The sequence below is a fragment of the Pongo abelii genome, chromosome 5, assembly GCF_028885655.2.
Source record: "Pongo abelii isolate AG06213 chromosome 5, NHGRI_mPonAbe1-v2.0_pri, whole genome shotgun sequence".
Taxonomy (NCBI): domain Eukaryota; kingdom Metazoa; phylum Chordata; class Mammalia; order Primates; family Hominidae; genus Pongo; species Pongo abelii.
The window spans coordinates 7,792,546-7,811,260 of record NC_071990.2 but is presented as its reverse complement, the minus strand read 5'-3'; the positions used below and the strand labels follow the sequence as shown (position 1 = coordinate 7,811,260).

The following is an 18,715-nucleotide window of genomic DNA, read 5'->3' as shown; positions in this document are numbered from 1 at the left end:
CCTCTTATCACAGGCAACCACTGGGGCTCCTTGGAAAGCCAACGTCCACCCTTACTCATCAGTGACATCCTCCTGCACTCCCTCCGGCCACTGCTCCAGAAATTCTCCGTCTCCTGTGGCAACCAATGTTTTCTTTATTTCTGGATCATCAAACAATCAAACATGTTGACTTTTCTTTCATGTTAAAAACAACAACAACAAAACCCTCTGGGCCCCTCCCTCTCCTTTAGTTACTATTGTATTCTTTTCCTTTGCTTTATGTGACAAGTTCTCCTGAAGAGTTGTTTGTATTCATTGTTTCTAATTCCTTTCTTCTCCCTCTTGAAGCCACTCCAGTTGGGTTTTTACTACCACCTTTTCACCAAAACTACTATTACCAAAGTCTCCAAATCCAAAGGTGAGTGCTTAGAGCTCATTACACCTGAACTGTCAGCAGGATGCCCTGTCAATGTACTGTCCAAACTGAGACACGTGGGAGGGGGAATGGCTGTGAGTAATGACTAGACCATGTCAGTAGGTGTAAACTGGGATTGCCTGGGGGCAAACCATGATGTATCAGCAGATTCAAAACAGCTTTTCCTTCCCTCTTTTGAAACATTTCTACTCTGGGCCTGTGGACAACAGTAATCAGGTTTCCTTCCTGCCTTCCTGACTACTCCATGCCAGTCTCTTTTGCCCATTCCTCCTAATCTCCTGGTCTTCAAAACAGGGAGATGCCCCAGGACTCAGCCCTTGAACCTCTTCCCTCCTCTGCGCTCACTCCCACAGGGATCTCCTCCTGTCCCAGGGCTTTAAATACCATCAAATGCTAATGAGTCTCAAATTTATATCTGGCCCGCATCTCTGCCCTGGACTTGAATAGCCATCTGCCCACTCTGTATCTGCAGACTTCTCCAATGTAGTATGTTCAACATTGAGCAACTCTTTCCCAAAACCTGTTTCCCATCTCAGATTATAACAACTCAGTGCTCCTAGCCACTCTGGCTGAACGCCTCAGTGTCATCCTTAACTCCTCTCTTTCTCTCACAACCCTCAGCCCACATCTGCTGAGTCAGCAAATCCTGTTGGCACATACATCAAAAGAGCCCGGAACCTGCTTCTCATCACCCTCCCACCTCCGCCTTAGCATGAGTCACCAGTATCTTGTGCTGGGATGGTTGTAATTGCTCCCTGAGTGGTCGCCTCACTTCTATCCTTGCCCCCTTCGCATTCCTCGCTACAGCTCTCAGAGCCATGCTGTGGAAATAATTGGAAGCCAGATCCTGTCGTGTTTCTTCTGAAAACCCTCCGATGACTTCCCTTCTCATTCTATAAGCCAGTGTTCTCATTCTGTACTGCCTTCTTATTCATTCACTCTAAGTCCTTTGCAGTTGCTGATCCCTCGGCTGGAACCAGATATTCACATGTGTTACTCCCTCACGTCTTTATTTGAAAGCCATGTCCCCAATAAGCCTATCCCAACCCTGACATCCCATCTGAACCTTGACACTTCATACCCCCTTCCTTGTCTTGTTTTCTTCTGGGCATCTACCACTGGCTAACATAGTGTTTATCTTCTGTATCTTATGTATTGGTTGTTTCCCCACCTACAATGGAAGTTCCATTAGGACTAGGGTTTTTGTCTATTTCAGTTGTTGCTGATCCTCAGCACCTAAAAACGTGCCTGACACAGACTAGATCCAATAAATATTTGTTGAGTGAATTCTCTTGCAATTAAATGCACACAATGGAAGAGGAGATGTTGCAGCTATAATAAGCAAAGGAAACCAGACATTGATCCTTTCATGTGAAATATGACCCAAACTTCTATATATAATACTTCACAGAGTGTTTTACAGAGGATTAACAACACAAGAGACACCACAAATAAAAAGGAGTCCACAATCAAATAAGTTGAGAAATACTGCATAGGATACTTTTAGGGATTCAGATGGTGCAATCACAAATAAAAATCTCTAATAAATCATTTAGGAAATAGGTTTCTATCTTTTTCTTTCTTCCTCCATTAGCACTTCATCCAGCCAATTCTTAAGTAGTCTTCAAGGCACAGTGTGTTGGCCAGGTGTGGTGGCTCATGCCTGTAATCTCAGTGTTTTGGGAGGCTGAGGTGGGCAGATCACTTGAGGCCAAGAGTTTGAGACCAGCCTGGCCAACATGGTGAAATTCTGTCTCTACTAAAAATACAAAAATTAGCTTAGTGTGGTGGCGGGTGCCTGTAATCCCAGTTATTCCAATGGCTGAGGCATGAGAATTGCTTGGATCCAGGAGACAGAAGTTGCAGTGAGTCGAGGTCGTACCACTGCACTCCAGCCTGAGAAATAGAGTGAAATTCTGTCTCAAAAAAAAAAAAAAAAGGACCCAGTGTATCAACAGTTGACATTCTTTCAGGCTGCCCAGCTTCACTGGACACCTTTCCTGCATTTGTGGAGCCTCTGACCTAACCGCCACAAGTTAGGGTACAGCATAGACCATTGAGCCCTACTGCAGTGAGGCTTCCATTGGAAGCTAGTTTTGCGAAGAAGCAGGGGTCATGCAAAGTCCATCCTGCAGGGCAGCGGTTGCAGAGGTTCCCATGGTCACATATAGTGTCCTGTACCAGAGGTGGGACAGGAGGAATCTGCATGTCGAGGTGGTAGCAGTGGTGGCAGTACTGTGATCTAATTTGAGCAGTATTGTGGTCTAATTTGGGCATTGTTCCTGGCTTCTTTATCTCCTAACCCTAACCCTAACCAAGTGTTCCTCAAACATGTCTCAGTCAGAGCTGTTCTCTTAAGAAAACACCTATTAACTTCCAGCAAACATCAGCATTCCTTTGGTGGTCTGCTCCACATCTGTGCTCTCAGAGCCCTGCTCCAGTCCTCCACAGGAGCACCAGGGACTGAGATCCTGGCTGTGTCTCCTCTAATCCCAGTAATTCTCAACCCTAGGAAGTAGGACAAAGCCATCAGTATTGCTTTCAAGACCTAGATGATTGCAATATGCAGCCAGAATTGAGAACCCCCAGGTAGGATAAACATTTTCCTGGATTCTGAACTTGGAACAGTGTTCTGAAACTCAGGCAGCTATGAAGAGCTGGCCCCTAAGTGCTGCGAGAGGCACGTCCCCATGCCCGTGTGGAATGCCACAGATCCAAGGCCAAGGCCGTCACTGCAGGCCAGCACAGCTGAGAGAGGAGTGGAACAACTCAGTGAGCAACCTGCATCAGGGAGCAGTCTTCTCTCCTGTTATTAAGTCCAGGTGCTAGTGAGCATCAGCTTCTGGACCAGCCTATTGGCCCTGCACCTGGGGACTCTGGGAAAAAGAAGAACTCCTGTAATAGCATCTAGCAGACAAAGAGCTGGGAGAATGAAGGGGCATGAACGAGAAGAGCCAGCACTTGCACGGACTGAATGAGCTCATGGGAGCTGGAGTGAGTGTTCTGTGCACTTTGAGAAACAGCACAGATCATTCAGCTTAGTGGTCATGATCCAGTCAACAAAGAAACTCTCTTTATTCTGCACCCCCCTACCCCCGAGACCTCACAGATCCCACGTGGATTTTGAAAGCTTTCAGCTGCCAAATACCCGAATCTATTATGTTATAATGTAATGTGGGTTTTTGGTGCTTATTAATTGTTTAGTAGGCTGTGTTGCCCAAGGAGCTTGTGAGAGTAGTGAGTAAATATGAACTTTCCATTAACCATTTCAATACACTGAAAACAGCTCTACTCCCTGTGTGACTCCAGCCTGGGAATTCACTTTGGTCTTTTTCTTTAGATTTTCTCTGATGAGAGCAATCCTCTAGCTTTTTCCCCACTTCTCAACAATCACATTTGAATGGTCACATGAGCTCATCAAGAAAAACACAGTTTTTCTTCTTCTTTAGAGGCATCTACCAAGGTGTTCTGACCAAATTAGAACAACAGGATGTAAATGCTTTCAGTACCTCCTAAAAGCAGTACTGTTCGCCCAATAATAACTCAGGATGCACCTGTTAAAGTGGTTCAAATGGTGGCATTTCAGTTTCTGAATGTCCTGGGGTTGTCTTGACAATCTTACAACACATTTGGGTCTTGTGTTATCCTCTGGAGGTGGAAAACAAAAGCTGTATTTTTCCCATTCAGTAGCCATTACTCCCATGTCAGTTCTTATGTGCTCCCTGGGATGAGGACAGCTTCCAACGAGAGGCTTTGCCATGCACCTACAGGGCTGCTGTCAGAAGGGAGTGCAGCTCCTTGAAGGCTGTAGATTTGCGAAAAGAAGGCAGTGTAGGCCGGGCATGGTGGCTCACGCCTGTAATCCCAGCACTTTGGGAGGCCGAGGTGAGTGGATCACGAGGTTAGGAGATTGAGACCAACCTGGCCAACATAGTGAAACCCCATCTCTACTAAAAATACAAAAATTAGCTGGGTGTGGTGGCACGTGCCTGTAGTCCCAGCTATTCGGGAGGCTGAGGCAGGAGAATTGCTTGAACCCAGGAGGCAGAGGTTGCAGTGAGCCGAGACCATGCCATTGCACTCCAGCCTGGGTGACAGAGTAAGACTCTGTCTCAAAAAAAGAAGGCAGTGTAGCAATACTATTTTGCTAGAAGTAGTACTAACTTCTAACAATACAGACCAACATACCTATTGCCTTTTCTGCTTGGGAAAGGCCATGGTTTTGACAGGGTTCTCTCTCAAGCAAGCCATCCTCTGAGGGTAGACAAATGTGACTTTTCATCCATTCCTTCATGCATTCATTCAACAAACAGGTATTGTATTAGTCCGTTTTTGCGCTGCTGATAAAGACATACCTGAGATTGGGCAATTTCCAAAAGAAAGAGGTTTACTGGACTTATAGTTCCAAGTGGCCGGGGAGGCATCACAATCACGGCAGAAGGTGAAAGGCACGTCTCACATGGCAGCAGACAAGAGAAGAGACCTTATGAAGGAAATCTCCCCTTTTTAAAACCATCAGATCTCATGAGACTCATTCACTATCAAGAGAACAGTGCAGGAAAGACCTTGTCCCCATGATTCAATCACCTCCCACTGGGTTCCTCCCACAACACATGGGAATTTTGGGAGTTACAATTCAAGATGAAATTTGGGTGGGGACACAGCCAAACCATATCAGGTATTAAATGCCTGCTGTGTACCAGACATCATGTCAACACCTCTCAGGCCACGGGGCTTACAGTTTAGAGGGAAAGTCTGAGGCTAAACAAAAAATTACACAACCAAATAATTCCCCTTCTGTGAAGGGATATGGGGAGAAAGGACAAGATATTAGTGCAGGAAGCCTAACCCCAGCTGGAGGTCAGGGAATTTTTTACTGAGAACATTGTATTACTCCATTGCTGTACACAAATTCAGTTGTATCTTCACTTTTAGGCTTTCTGAGCTGGAAGCCACGCTGCTTGGCGATGGGAATCTAAGCAGGACCATGTGTGGCTGCTACCATATGAAGCAGCATGTCAGTCCCTTGGGAGGGCTGGGAGTTCAGAGGAAGTGACCCTGAGCAGCTTGTGTGGAGGGGCGGCCGGGTGATGCAGGCAAGGCCGCATGTGAGAGAAGGTGCCAGGCACAGTGAGTCAGTTTGTTTTGGTGGAGTCTGGGAAAGAGATGTGGTTAGAAAGAGGGGTTCCTTCATCCAACACTTGTTGAGCCTCGACTGTATCCAGGCATTTGGGTGCTAGGGAGAGAGTAGTGAATGTGGCAAATCGCCCCTGGCCTTCGAGGAGCTTATTGATGCAGAAGACGGCCACCTTAACCAGCTAAGTCTGCAACAAAATGGCATCAAATGATAAAAAGTGTTATGCAGAAATTAAACAGCATGGCACTAGCGAGAGCCCAGTGGGCAGAGGGAGGCTGCTGCGGAGAGAGGCTTTGACTTGCCAATGTGGAAAGGCATCACCAGGCACTGAGGAGGTGGCGTGGGGGCAAGAGACCTGAGGGTGCAGGGAGTCCAGTCACAGAAGACAGGAAGGGAACAAGCACAGGGCACCACACACAGGGGCCTGAGAAGGGGAATGCTGGGAGGGTATTTAGAATCATCCCAAATGGCTAGAATGTAGGCGAGCAGAGGGCAGAGTAGTATGGGATGAGATTGCATCTTTCCCGAAGGCCCTTGCCAGCCAAGGCAAAGAGCTGGAATTTGACTCTATGTGAAGGGAAGCCCCTGAAGGATGTTAAGCAAAGGAGTGACACGATTCAATTCTAGCTGCTGGATGAAGGATGGATTGGAAGGACTTAAGGGCGGAAACAACATTCAGGAGGCTACTGTAGCAGACAGAGAAGGATGTGGCAGCAGTGGAGAGGAATCAGTCAGTGGGAGCTGTTGCTCAGAGATGGCAATGATTGGACTTGCTGATGGGGAGATGGAGTAGGAGGCGGGGATCAAGGCACTGCAATAAGGAAAAAGGGGAACGAAATTTATAACTCAGAGGCCAGGGGTGGTGGCTCACACCTGTAATCCCAGCACTCTGGGAGGCTGAGGCAGGCAGATCACTTGAGGCCAGGAGTCTGAGACAAAGTTTGCAACTCAGGTTTCTGGTTTGTGCAACAGCGAGGAAGAACTATTTACTGAGGAGGGGAAATCGGAGGACAAGCAGATTGCTGCAGAGAAGCACAAGGTCAGCTTCAGCACACCTGCAGGACAAACAAGAGGAGGCATCCTGTAGGCAGTGAGAGCTCAGAGAGAGGCCTCGGCTGCAAATGTACACTTTGGTATCAGCATATAGATGGTGTTAAAGCCATGGCTATGGATGAGATCACCTAGGGAGTGAGTGTAGAGAAACAAAAGTGGGTTGGAGGCTAAGCGCTGAAAACTGACATCAAAGTTTGGGTTGAAGAGCCTGAGGAGTGACGTGGGGATGGTAGGCGGTAGATCAGAGAAGCAGAAAGGACGGTGGATCCAGATGGGGCCAATGGCAGTTGTACCAACGCTGCTGAGAAGCCCAGGAAGATGAGGAACATAAAGTGTTCATTTGACTTGTCAATGTGGACATCTTCAGTGGCTTTGAGAAGACTTGGTGTGTGGCAGGTTTGAGAGTCAGAGTGGCATGAGCTGAAGAATGAATGGAAAGTGAAATACAGATAATTTTTTTTTTTTTTTTGCTTATACACTGATGAAAATGGTCCAGTAGGAAGGAGTGATGAGTAACTTGTGCAGGAGAGAAAGAGAGGAGCTGAAGAACAAAGCCTTTGAGCAGGGAGCAGGGAGGGCATATGAGATTACTAGGGCTGCTGTAACACCACACACTTGGTGGCATAAAACCGGGTAGGTGTATTCTCTTACAGTTTTGGAGGTCAGAAGGCCAAAACTAGTTGCACTGGACTATAAATTGTCCACAGGACTGCAGGTCCCTCCAGAGGCTCTGAGGCAGAGTCATTTCCTTGCTTTTTCCAGCATCTAGAGCTGCTTTTCCTGGCTCTTGGCCCCTTCATCTTCCAAGCCAGCAGTGTAACATCTTCAAATCTCTTTCTGCTTTTGCTATGTTGCCTCCTGCTATGTAGTCAAATTTCCTTCTGCTCCTCTGTTATGAGGACACTTGTGACCACATTTAGGACCCACCGAGATAATCCAGGGTAATCTCTCCAGCTCACGACCCTTAATTTAATCACACCTGCAAAGCCTTCTGCCATATAAAGAAACAATCAGATGTTTCAGGAATTAGGACCTGGATATCTGTGAGGGGCATTATTCTGGAGGACTGGTCTTTGCTAGGCAGGGATATACTGACTTGCTCCTTTGTGGGCAGAGGGAAAGGCACCTGTGCAGGCGTGTGTAGATTTGGCGGGGGAGGGATAAGGGAGCTCATGCTTTTGGCTTCATTTTTCTTAGAAACGAGATAAAGCTGGCAGCTGAGAGGATGGCGACTGGCAGGGTGGGGTGGGGAGAGGAGAGGAGGGGCAGTGTCAGTGGAAGTATGGAAGCATCTAAGAGAGTGGGGCAGTACACTGCCTAGGGAGAGGTAATCAGTTTTACGGCAGGGGTGAGGAGGAATTTAAGGCTTATTTTTACCAGTGTGAAGGAGACGTGCTGCTTGACTGTGCGATTTTTCTCCAGCAGAGTCTGGCTACCTGGTTGAAGGCACAGGGAACCCAGAGAGACAAAGCTCACCAGCATCTGTGGGGAGAATGTGGCAGAGCAGGAAGTGAAGGGTGAGACTCCATGGGCTGTAACTTGGCCAAGAGGCAAGAGAAGACATAGCAGTCTGTTGGGCTGCGAGGGGACTGTAGAAGATGGTGGGGTGGGTAGCTCAGAGGTCATGATGAGGAAGAATCATTGCAGAAATGGGTTTCTTGAGCAAAGAGATTGCAAGTCGAGGAGGTACTGGGCAGAGTGGATGCCTTCAGATTTTGGAGATGGTGCAGATGCTGATGATGACAGGTGCTAGGGTCTCCCTTTTGGGTGGGAGTTACTGAGGGAAAGGTAGATGGAGCATCCACCTGGATGCTGAAGATGCCAGGAATGAAAGACAGGAAAGGGGTGGCCAGGAACACTGTGAGCCAGGAACCAAAGTCTTCACTGAACCAGGAACAGTGATGTGGAAGAATGACAGGAACTGGCAGGGCAAAGGGTGCCATGCCCAGTGGCATCACTTTAAGGAGAACTGAGGGTTTTGTAGGATTTGGAAGGAGCAATGGGGAACCAGGAAGCCATCAGCTTTACTTCCTGGCTCTGAGGGAGTCCAGGTGTGAAAGAATGAGCAGCCAACACTTGAGAGAGCTCCTAGAACTGTGTTTCAGTTAAAAACGAAAGACACTGATGCTGTAAGAGTATATGGCGATGCTTGTGGGAATTTCCCAACAGCACCGTGGAAGGGTTTGGGGGGTTTGGGAGGTTTGAGGTGTTGGAGAACACAGGGATTAGAGTTTGGCAATAACAGTTATTGGAGAGAATCCCTGGATTTCTAGTGTTGAGTGAGTTTCACAGGGACACAAAGCATGATGCAACCACATCACGGAAGGCCTTGAATGGCTGCCCCAGGAATTAGTATTTCACCCCATAGGCCAAGGCCATGGGGGCAGTGGTGGTGTGTTGGTCCAAGTTTAAGCAGCAGTCTTGGTCAAAGGCAGGCTTTAGGAAAATTAATTTTCCAGCCATGTGAATGAAAGAGACTCTTAGAAAGCTACTGCAATAGGCCAGGCTTAGTCTCCATTCAGGGTATGAACACTGAGAATGCTGGAAGGAAATCATGGTTACAAGAAGTGTGGTTGAATTTTGAGACACAAGGGAAAAGAGCAAGCAATGCAAGATGCCTCCCATGTTTCAGGCTTAAGTGGCTGGGAGAACAGACTTTGGAGGGAGATTGATGGTTTTGGTGTTTGGCAACCCATGGTTAAAGGTTCGTAAGTGGCTGGGCCTAAGGCAGGAGCAGAATAATGACAGGTGAGACAGTGGGCGCGTCCCCTGTTGCCAAGCCAGGAGTTAACCACCTGGGGCTTCCTGGGTTGAGGATAATCAAACAGCAGGCAGGATCCCGGAAAGCAACCCGGTGATTCTCCCTAATTTAGCCTCAGATCCCCGGGGTAGGGCTGGAGCTTTCGATTACCATCTGCTGTAAGGTGTGTGTGCAGGTGCGAGTTATGAGGCGCCGGGCAGGGATGCCTTCTGGCCATTCCACAGGCTGAGTTCAGCCAGAGCAGGCGTGCTGTCATTCATTTTAGCAACCGGGATAAATGAGGGCACAGTAGGACCCCAGCCAGTCCTGCTAAGTGCCTTCTTGTCTAGAAGAGGCCGCTTTGACGTTCTTTCCTCTTCATCCCCGAGTTAAGGCCGGGCAGGGGTAACCAGCAAGGGGTTCACTTGGGAAGCGGGTTTCATCAACCCTCTGAGCCCAGGTCGAGAATCACAGTTGGGCTCTAGCCAAGAATCTGACTCATTCAGGTGCAAACCGCACCGTCTTTTGCCCGACTTCCTACATTCTGCTGACAGCAGCTCTCTCCTTCCTTTGGCCTGAAATCGCGGGGTGCTTGTGTGAGCTGAGATTAGCCGAGGCTGACCGGCCCCTCCGTGGCTTCCCGCTGGCCTCATCGTTACTTCGTGTGTTCACCGCCGTTCCGAGCAGAGCGGGCCCTTGGGGAAAGGGGTGAGGGCCTGGGTTGCGGAGGCGCGGGAGCCTCGCGGGATTGGGGCGAGCCGTCCCGTGGCGGGAAGGCAGGAGGCCGGACTCGGAAGGCTCTCCCAGACTCGGTCCCTCGCTCCAGCCCTTCCCTGCCGGTGCGCGGAGCCGGGCCTCGGGCGGGTAGCGGTCGCGCGCCGGCGCGGGCGGGCGGGGAGAGGAAGGGGCGCGGCCTCTCCGGGGCGGGGCGCGGGGCGGGCGCTGCGAGGGGACCGGCGGCCGCGGCGAGAGCGCGCCCAGCCCCGCCGCGATGCCCGCGCGCCCAGGACGCCTCCTCCCGCTGCTGGCCCGGCCGTCGGCCCTGACTGCGCTGCTGCTGCTGCTGCTGCTGGGCCATGGCGGCGGCGGGCGCTGGGGCGCCCGGGCTCAGGAGGCGGCGGCGGCGGACGGGCCCCCAGCGGCAGACGGCGGGGACGGGCAGGACCCGCACAGCAAGCACCTGTACACGGCCGACATGTTCACGCACGGGATCCAGAGCGCCGCGCACTTCGTCATGTTCTTCGCGCCCTGGTAACGCCGCGCAGGCCGGCGCCCTGCTGCGCACTTGGCGCTTCGGGGGGCGTGGGGCGCTTGGGCGCCGCGGGCGGGGGGTCCCGGACCGGGGGCCACGTGGACGCCGACGGCTCCGGTCAGCGGCGTGCGCGCTGCGGGCGCGGGGCTCGGGGCTCAGGGCTGTGGGGTGTAGTACTGGGGGCGCGGGGCCGGGAGCGCGGGGACCCTGCGGGTTCGGGGCTCCGGCTGGGAGGTGGGGGGGCGTGGGCGCCGCGGCTCGGGGCCGGGAGCCGGGGACTGCAGGGGACCGAGGGCTTGGGGCTCCGGGTCGGGGGGCGTGAGCGCAGCGGGCCGGGCACTCGCGGCTGACGTGGCGCTCGGCGGCCGGGGCGGTGCGGGAGGAGGGGGCGGTCCCCGAGGGGACAGCCGGGAAAAGCCCGCCCTGCGCCGCGCTCCTGAATTCAACCCCCTCTTGCACCTCGGCACCGAGGGAGGGGAAGGTGGGGTCGTCGCCTTTTCGGGCAGCCGGGAATCCAAATGTCACCCTGCGGTCCCTGCCCAGCGCCCCAAACTTCCTGTGCCGGCCGGACGCGCGGCCTGCCCGTGGGCCACGTGCACTCACCAGAGCGGCCTTGCTGCTGCCGCGGCCACCAGGGTCGGCTGGGACACTTAGACCGCGGGCACGTCCCCTTCCAGAGGCTTTAATTGAAAAATAGAACCCAGGAAGGTGTGGTTTCCCACTTTGTGCGTGTTTTGTGGGATAGGAAGGAGTGGTCCAGGCAGAGGAGGGTTGCTGAGCTACCCCTGGAAGACCAAGGTAGTGCGAATTCTGGAACCCCCCCCGCCCCCCCTGCAGCTCAGGATGGATGTACTGTCTGAACGGAGCCCACTGGTCCTCAACTCCAGGCTGTCCTGTCGCCACCCTGCTGCTCTCTCGGGTCCAGGTCACTTGTTATGTGTGAGATCGGGAAAGCCCCTCCGTTGAGCAGATGGTCCCTCTTGCTTTGGTTCTCTGGGCGAGGCTTTGGTGTGGGCCTCGCTGCTGACCTGAGAGACCCCTACGCTGGCACTCATCCCACGGAATGGCTTCCTGTCATTCACACAAGCATGTGCACAGCTTTCCTGCCAGCGCCGGGATGCCCCGAGGAAGGGAAGTGATCACAGGCCAGAGCAGAAAGCCATAATTTTAGGACACAAGACCTTTGAGAGGTTGGAATAGCCTGCAGGTTCTTGTTGCAGAACTTGGTATTCTTCCCCAGAGCTCAGTAGAGGCTCACTTGGGAAAGGGATGTAGGAAGGCATAGAGAAAAGGTACCCTAAGAAAAATGGCCAGTTCAGAAATTGTAGTTTTCAAACTGGGAGAAACGTTTTTCTGTTAACCCTTATTCAGGCTGTTACTGCGTTTCAGTTCATTTGGAGTTAAATCAACTTTTTGGGCCACTGTGGGTTTATTAGCAATGTATATATGAAGTACACTATGTTTCACATTCCTAAGAACCAACTGACTCGAATTTTTAGAACTCCAATGGTTTAGAAATTACTTTGTAACATAAAACAATCAGGCAATATTAACAGTTTCTCTCTGTATGGGAGTATTCTCAGCAACTATTTCAATTAAATATACTACTTAATTGGAGCCCATTTCAGTGGAATACATCTGTCCATGGGTTTTCTTTTTTCTTTCTTCATTATTTATTTATGTTAGAGATGGGATCTTGCTCTGTTACCCAGCCTGAAACCAGTGGTATGCAGTCACAGCTCACTGTAGCCTCTAACTCCTGGGCTCAAGTGATTCTCCTGCCTCAGCCTCTGAAGTAGCTGTGACTACAGGCGCAGGTCATCACACCCAGCTTATTTTGTTGTTGTTGTTGTTGTAGTTGGTAGAAACAGGGTCTTGCTGTGTTGCCGGGGCTGGTCTCAAACTCCTGGCCTCAATCAGTCCTTCTGCCCTGGCCTCCCAAAGTACTGAGATTACAGGCATGAGCCATCACATCCCATTCTTTACTTTTTTTTTTTTAAGAAAAACTGACACGTAGATGTAATAAGTCCCTGCAGTGCCAAAGGAATTTTAAGTTTAGAATCTTTGCAATAAATACCAGCTAGTCCTGGGCTGAGTGAGAGAAAACTGGCACATCTGGGCACTTGGTATTAAGTAAATTCCTTTTCCATTATATGTGGCTTCTAGACATTTAGGTGGATGCTTCCAGAAAAATTAACTGTTTGTGTTTTTTGTTTGTTTGTTTGTTTTGAGATGGCTGGAGTGCAGTTGCACAATCTTGGCTCACTACAACCTCCACCTCCTGGATTTAAGCGATTCTCCTGCCTCAGCCTCCTGAGAAGCTGGGACTACAGGTGCGCGCCAGCACGCCCAGCTACTTTTTGTATTTTTAGTAGAGATGGGGTTTCACCATGTTGGCCAGGATGGTCTTGATCTCTTGACCTCGTGATCCGCCCACTTCTGCCTCCCAAAGTGCTGGGATTACAGGCGTGAGCCACCACGCCTGGCGTATTTGTTGACTTCTTGATAGTCTACTACAGATATTTAAATAGAGATATGTGGGTTTCTATGATGGTATTTCAGTTTGACTTTTAAGAGGGCCCTTTCAGAAAACTGCAGATACTGCAGTAGGGCTCAGGAATAGGCTGCCAGGAAAGAGGCTGAGTGGGCAGAGAGGTCAAATGGGAGGTCAGCAGGGACAAGATCAAGTAGGACCAACAATACCTGGCACAACACCTTGGTAAGTGTAAGGCTGAGAGCAAGGTGGTGACTCTGGAGGGGTCTATGCAAGAGAGGGAAGGAAGTCCTGGAGTGGTGAGCTGAGCATTTGGAGCTCAGATAGAACACTCAGTGGACTCCCCCTCAACACACACATACCTTTTTCCAGTTTCACCTGCCGTGTAATGGTGAAAGCCCACGTGTGATTAAGGGGCTGCGGCCCCTGTAACAAAAACATTGATCTGTGTATTTTTGCCCTGAACTTGGCAGCTGCAGGGTTGTCCTGCTGCTGTAGATTTTGTGCCAACATCAGGTCACAGCTTCTGTATGGCCAGTTTGTGAGTCACCCCAAACCTGGTGACAGTGAGGTCAAGATTTGGACCAGGCAGCTTTGCTCTACTTCTTGGCCACAGGCTACCTTGTGAATGCAGCTGCCTGTCTCAGAGCTGGGTGCTGTAGCCGCAGGGCCAACTAGATAACACCTGTGGCCCCATCACAGCCAGGAGCAAGGGCACGCCCAACTTGGTGATGGCCCAGAATGGTCAGTTTTGATTTAGTGCACCACAAACTTATTTATTGTCTACTCTCATTCTTAATCTAATCTTGTGTTTTCCCAAAAAAAAAAAAAAAAAGGCAGTAACAAAACAAAACCTTGTCAAGATTGCAGAGGAGTTCTAAAGTTCCAGAATGAGCATATCTGATCAAAGTTCCCTAGGGTCAGAACTGCCCCTGACAGTCCCTTAGGAAGGTGTCTTGTTGGACACTGCCCCAGTCAGTCAGTAAGTCCTCACTGCCAGCGTTTCCTCCAGCATTAGAACTATCATGGCTTCTTTGGTTAAACACCAAATGGACTAGTTCTCAAACCTGTGCCCTTAGACAGCAGGGTCACACTTAATGTAGTCGGAGAGATGCTTATGCCATGAGAAGCATGTAGGAACCAAGGCCAGCTGAGGAACAAAAACCTCACATCTCCCAGCTTGCACACACTTCAGGGTTCTGTGGGAATTGCCTTTTTTTTTTTTTTTCTTGTTTCCTTCTTCCCTCCCCCAACAAACTCACCTTGTTGAATCTACAGAAGTTAAATTTGCATGTATAGTTTCATTGTGCTTTTTTTTTTTTTTTTTTTTTTTTTTTTTGTATCTGAGTATCTCATAAAGCAGGGATTCTCTTAGCTGGCCAAGAAAGTGCTGTTTAGGGAAGACACATTAACTTGAAGCAGACTTTTTCAGTGCTACCTTTAAATCTGTTTGTTTTTGAGACAAGAGTCTTGCTCCGTTGCCCAGGCTGGAGTGCAGTGGCATGGTCTCAGCTCACTGCAACCTCCACCTCCCGGGTTCAAGTGATTCTCCTGCCTCAGCCTCCTAAGTAGCTGAGATTATAGGCGTACGCCACCATGCCCAGCTAATTTTTGTATTTTTAGTAGGGATGGGGTTTCACCATGTTGGTCAGGCTGGTCTCGAACTGCTGACCTCATGATCTGCTCACTTCAGCTTCCCAAAGTGCTGGGATTACAGGTGTGAGCCACCACACCTGGCTTAAATCCTTTTTTTCTTAAGAGACAAAAATCTCACTCTGTCACCCAGGCTGGAATGCATTGGTGTGATCATAGCTCACTGCAGCCTCAAACTTTTGGCCTCGAGTGATCCTTCTGCCTCAGCCTCCCAAGTAGCTAGGACTGCAGGTGTGTGCCACCACACCAGGCTAATTTTTTAAAATTTTTTGTAGATGGGGGTCTCACTGTGTTTTCCAGGCCAGTCTTGAACCCCTGGGCTCAAGCAGCTCTGCCTTGGCCTCCCAAAGTGCTGGGATTACAGGCATGAGCCACTGCATCCGACTTAAATGCTTATTTTTGAGGTAATCTGTCAGAAAATAAAAAGTGATTTAACAGAGATTATTAAATTATTTTGAGGAAGAAGTCACAATTCTAAGCGTTGGGTGTTCTTACAAGCAAGTGTGTTTTAAAAAAAAGCAACCCAAATGTCCAACAATGATAGACTGGATTAAGAAAATGTGGCACATATACACCATGGAATACTATGCAGCCATAAAAAATGATGAGTTCATGTCCTTTGTAGGGACATGGATGAAATTGGAAATCATCATTCTCAGTAAACTATCACAAGGACAAAAAACCAAACACCACGTGTTCTCACTCATAGATGGGAATTGAACATTGAGAACACATGGACACAGGAAGGGGAACATCACACTCTGGGGACTGTTGTGGGGTGGGGGGAGGGGGGAGGGATAGCATTAGGAGATATACCTAATGCTAAATAGCAAGTTAATGGGTGCAGCACACCAGCATGGCACATGTATACATATGTAACTAACCTGCACATTGTGCACATGTACCATAAAACTTAAAGTATAATAAAAAAAAAGCATTTTAAAAAGCGATACAGCAAAGTGGTTACATTGTAGGCATCAGTGTGTTCCTACCATATTAAATAACAAACCCATGTGTCATAATGCTATGGGATTGTAGTTGAAACCTGGGATAAAGTTTCTAGGGTTGTCTCATTCAAAATTCGAGTATGGCACTGTAGACATATTGTCCTGAGAACGCAGGAAGAGCTGTGGTCAGCTGTATGACTCAAGGTCTAGTGTTGGGAAAGATGCTGATATCCTCATGAAATGTGAAGCGTGGCAAGAAGCCTGATTAAGATACTATTTTAAATGATGGGTGATTTTAAAATATTTATACATAACTGAATTCATACAATGAATACTATGAATAGACGTTTGCTTATTTCAACCCTAGAAGTTTAGGTGGCCACAAACTTTTTTTTTTCCTTCTCATTGGAGAAAATTGCAGTTGATTAAACTTTGAGATTGCCTTGTGTTTGTAGCTATTTGGTTATATAGTGGAGGAGACTTGACGAATAAAAGTAGCAGATACAGCAGGAAGTGCTAAGCTACTGTCCAGGGGAGGAGTAGAGAGGCTTTCCAGAAGGGCAGGAGAAGAGAATGGGTGCTGAACAGACTTGCTGGAGGAAGTGACACCCAAACGAAACCTGAAGGGCAGATAGATTTAGCTAGGTGGAGTTTAGGGAGGAAGTGTAAGAGAGAATGTGTCCCAGGGCCAAGCCAAGCTATAGTCCTTTGGGAACACTGCAGATGCTGCAGTCGGGCTCAGGAGCAGGCCACAAGGGAGGGAGGGCGGTCTCTGGGATAGAAGTCAAGCGGGAGGTCAGCAGGGCCAGAACAAGTAGGATCCAGAACAACACTTTGCTAAGTTTAATACTGGAACAAGGCCAAGATTTCATGCTGAGAACAGGGCAGCGACTCTGGAGCGATGGGAGCAGGGGAGAGAGGCCCTGGAGTACTGGTCCAGGAGCTGCCATCTGCAGTGGTGTAAAGAAAGGACTGAGAGCCCCATTGCCCCCTGGACAGACCTGAAGTTGTGGGCCAGCTGCCCTATGACCTGATACTCAGTGTGCTTGTACTCTTACCTTGTTCCAGGTGTGGACACTGCCAGCGGCTGCAGCCGACTTGGAATGACCTGGGAGACAAATACAACAGCATGGAAGATGCCAAAGTCTATGTGGCTAAAGTGGACTGCACGGCCCACGCCGATGTGTGCTCCGCCCAGGGGGTGCGAGGATACCCCACGTAAGTTGGAAGGAAGGGGGTACACTTCCCAGGTGGCTCCTAGCTACAAAGAAAGTCCTAGTTAAACTTTTGGTAAAGGAGTGAAGAGATACTAAATTTAAGCAGGCAGTCCCTGTCATTAGGGAGAAACTGCATTTAATGCTGTGTCTGTTTTAGATGGCTTTTATACTTGGATAACCTTTAATTCATCAGTGTTGGGTTTTCCTGTTTATAAGAGAATGTGTTTGCAAGACAAAAATGGCGGTCCCGCCATGCTAGATGTTCACCGGTACATTTTACACAGTGTGCATAGACTGTCGTCAGTTTTGGCTTGCTTTTTCTGGTGACTCTTATTCGCAAACACCCTTCCTATAGTTCCGTCCCGTGTGACTCCCACAGGGCTGTTCCTGTTGGAAAGAAGTATAGCGTCTGACAGACGATGCTACTTACTTCCTTGACAGTTAAGAATTTTTTTGGTTATAAGAAATAGAAATTGAAATGTTCTCAATTCTAGAAATAGAATTGTTCTCTTATTAAACAGAAAGAAAGGACTATTTAAAAGGCTGTGGAGGAACCTCTGAGACCCAGCTTCAGGGGCCTGGGGTCTGTTTTCTGCTGCGCCTCCCTTGAGATGACGGCTTTCCAGGCCTGTATCTCTCTTTGCACAGAAGGGCCCACCACTGACTGGCCCTGCTTGGCTGGAATATTCCTTCCAGGAATAGTCACTGTGGCCAGGGAAACAGGAGCTTATAGCAAGACACATGCCCATTCACGCCATGTGCCAAGTGTTGAAGGGAAAAGCAGTTCTTCAAAAAAGAGAAGAAGCTGTTTCTGAAGGAGGTGGAAGGATTGCCACAGTCACTTCCTTGCTGTTTGTTTCAATTGAGGAATGAAGTCACTTCTATACAGTTTATCGCTTAATGGAGTAATATAGGGGACCATCAATAAAGCATGCAATTGGAGCTTATATTCAAACCTGGGAGGCAGAAAAGTGGAGGGAGCTCTAGGCTTGAACCTAGAAGTCATAGTCAAATCCCAGCTCTACCATTTACTTACCACCCAGCTCTGGCCTCATCATTTAACCTGTAAGTAAGGTGATCCCCCAAACATTGTTACAGGACTTACATGGAATGTGTGTAGACACCAATCTGAGCACACCCAATACATGTTAGGGTTTTCCCTACCATTTGGAAATGTGGGCATTTCCACAAACGACTCTGGAATTCTTGGTCTTTGGTGACTTCTTGCTAATGTACGTGGCATAATTTGGGTTTACTTTAAATCAGATCAATGGAGATAAAATTGCCTACTATCTGTATCTATGTAAAAGCATTAGCTATTCTATGCTTTATAGTATTGCACTGAAAGTGTGGATCAAGAGCATCCCAAAGAAGCAGGTAGTGAGCAGAGATGAGGGTGAAGAAGTGAACTCTTACCTGTTGAGAGCCTGTTGCTTTCAAAGTTCAGGGGTGAGCTGGCTGTGGTGTCTTTCCACTTAACCTGCTGACCATCTGTGGCCTGAGACTGTGCACCCGTGCCACAGGGAAGGTGACACAGGACCTGTAATGGAGCTGAGCGTGGTATGTGTTACGGGGCTTCAGAGAAGGAAGTGAAGGCTTCCACCATAACAGCTATCAGCTGCAGTATCAGCTACTCCATAGTTGGTATTCACCAAAAACCATCACAAATTTAAAAAGTCACAAATTTAAAAAGGCCCGTGTTGGATCATGTGTTTAGATTTTTAATGAGAAGATCTGGTCTCCCCAAGTAAACCATGGGCTGGTTTTGTGTTATTAAAAAGAACAAAAATGAACTTACACCACACTG

The 18,715-nt window shown here is 49.0% G+C and overlaps 1 protein-coding gene across 1 annotated transcript in view; it reads left to right on the top strand.

Annotated features, from left to right (window-relative positions):
• Positions 1 to 10,298: 10,298 nt before the first annotated feature.
• TXNDC5 (thioredoxin domain containing 5) overlaps positions 10,299 to 18,715 on the top strand; it is a 29,539-nt gene continuing 21,122 nt past the window's right edge. Inside the window, exons 1-2 of the mRNA XM_009241414.3 lie at positions 10,299 to 10,596; positions 16,760 to 16,909. Of these exons, the coding sequence (XP_009239689.2) occupies positions 10,337 to 10,596; positions 16,760 to 16,909 (410 nt within the window). The 5' untranslated portion in view covers positions 10,299 to 10,336. The remainder of the gene's footprint in view (positions 10,597 to 16,759; positions 16,910 to 18,715) is intronic.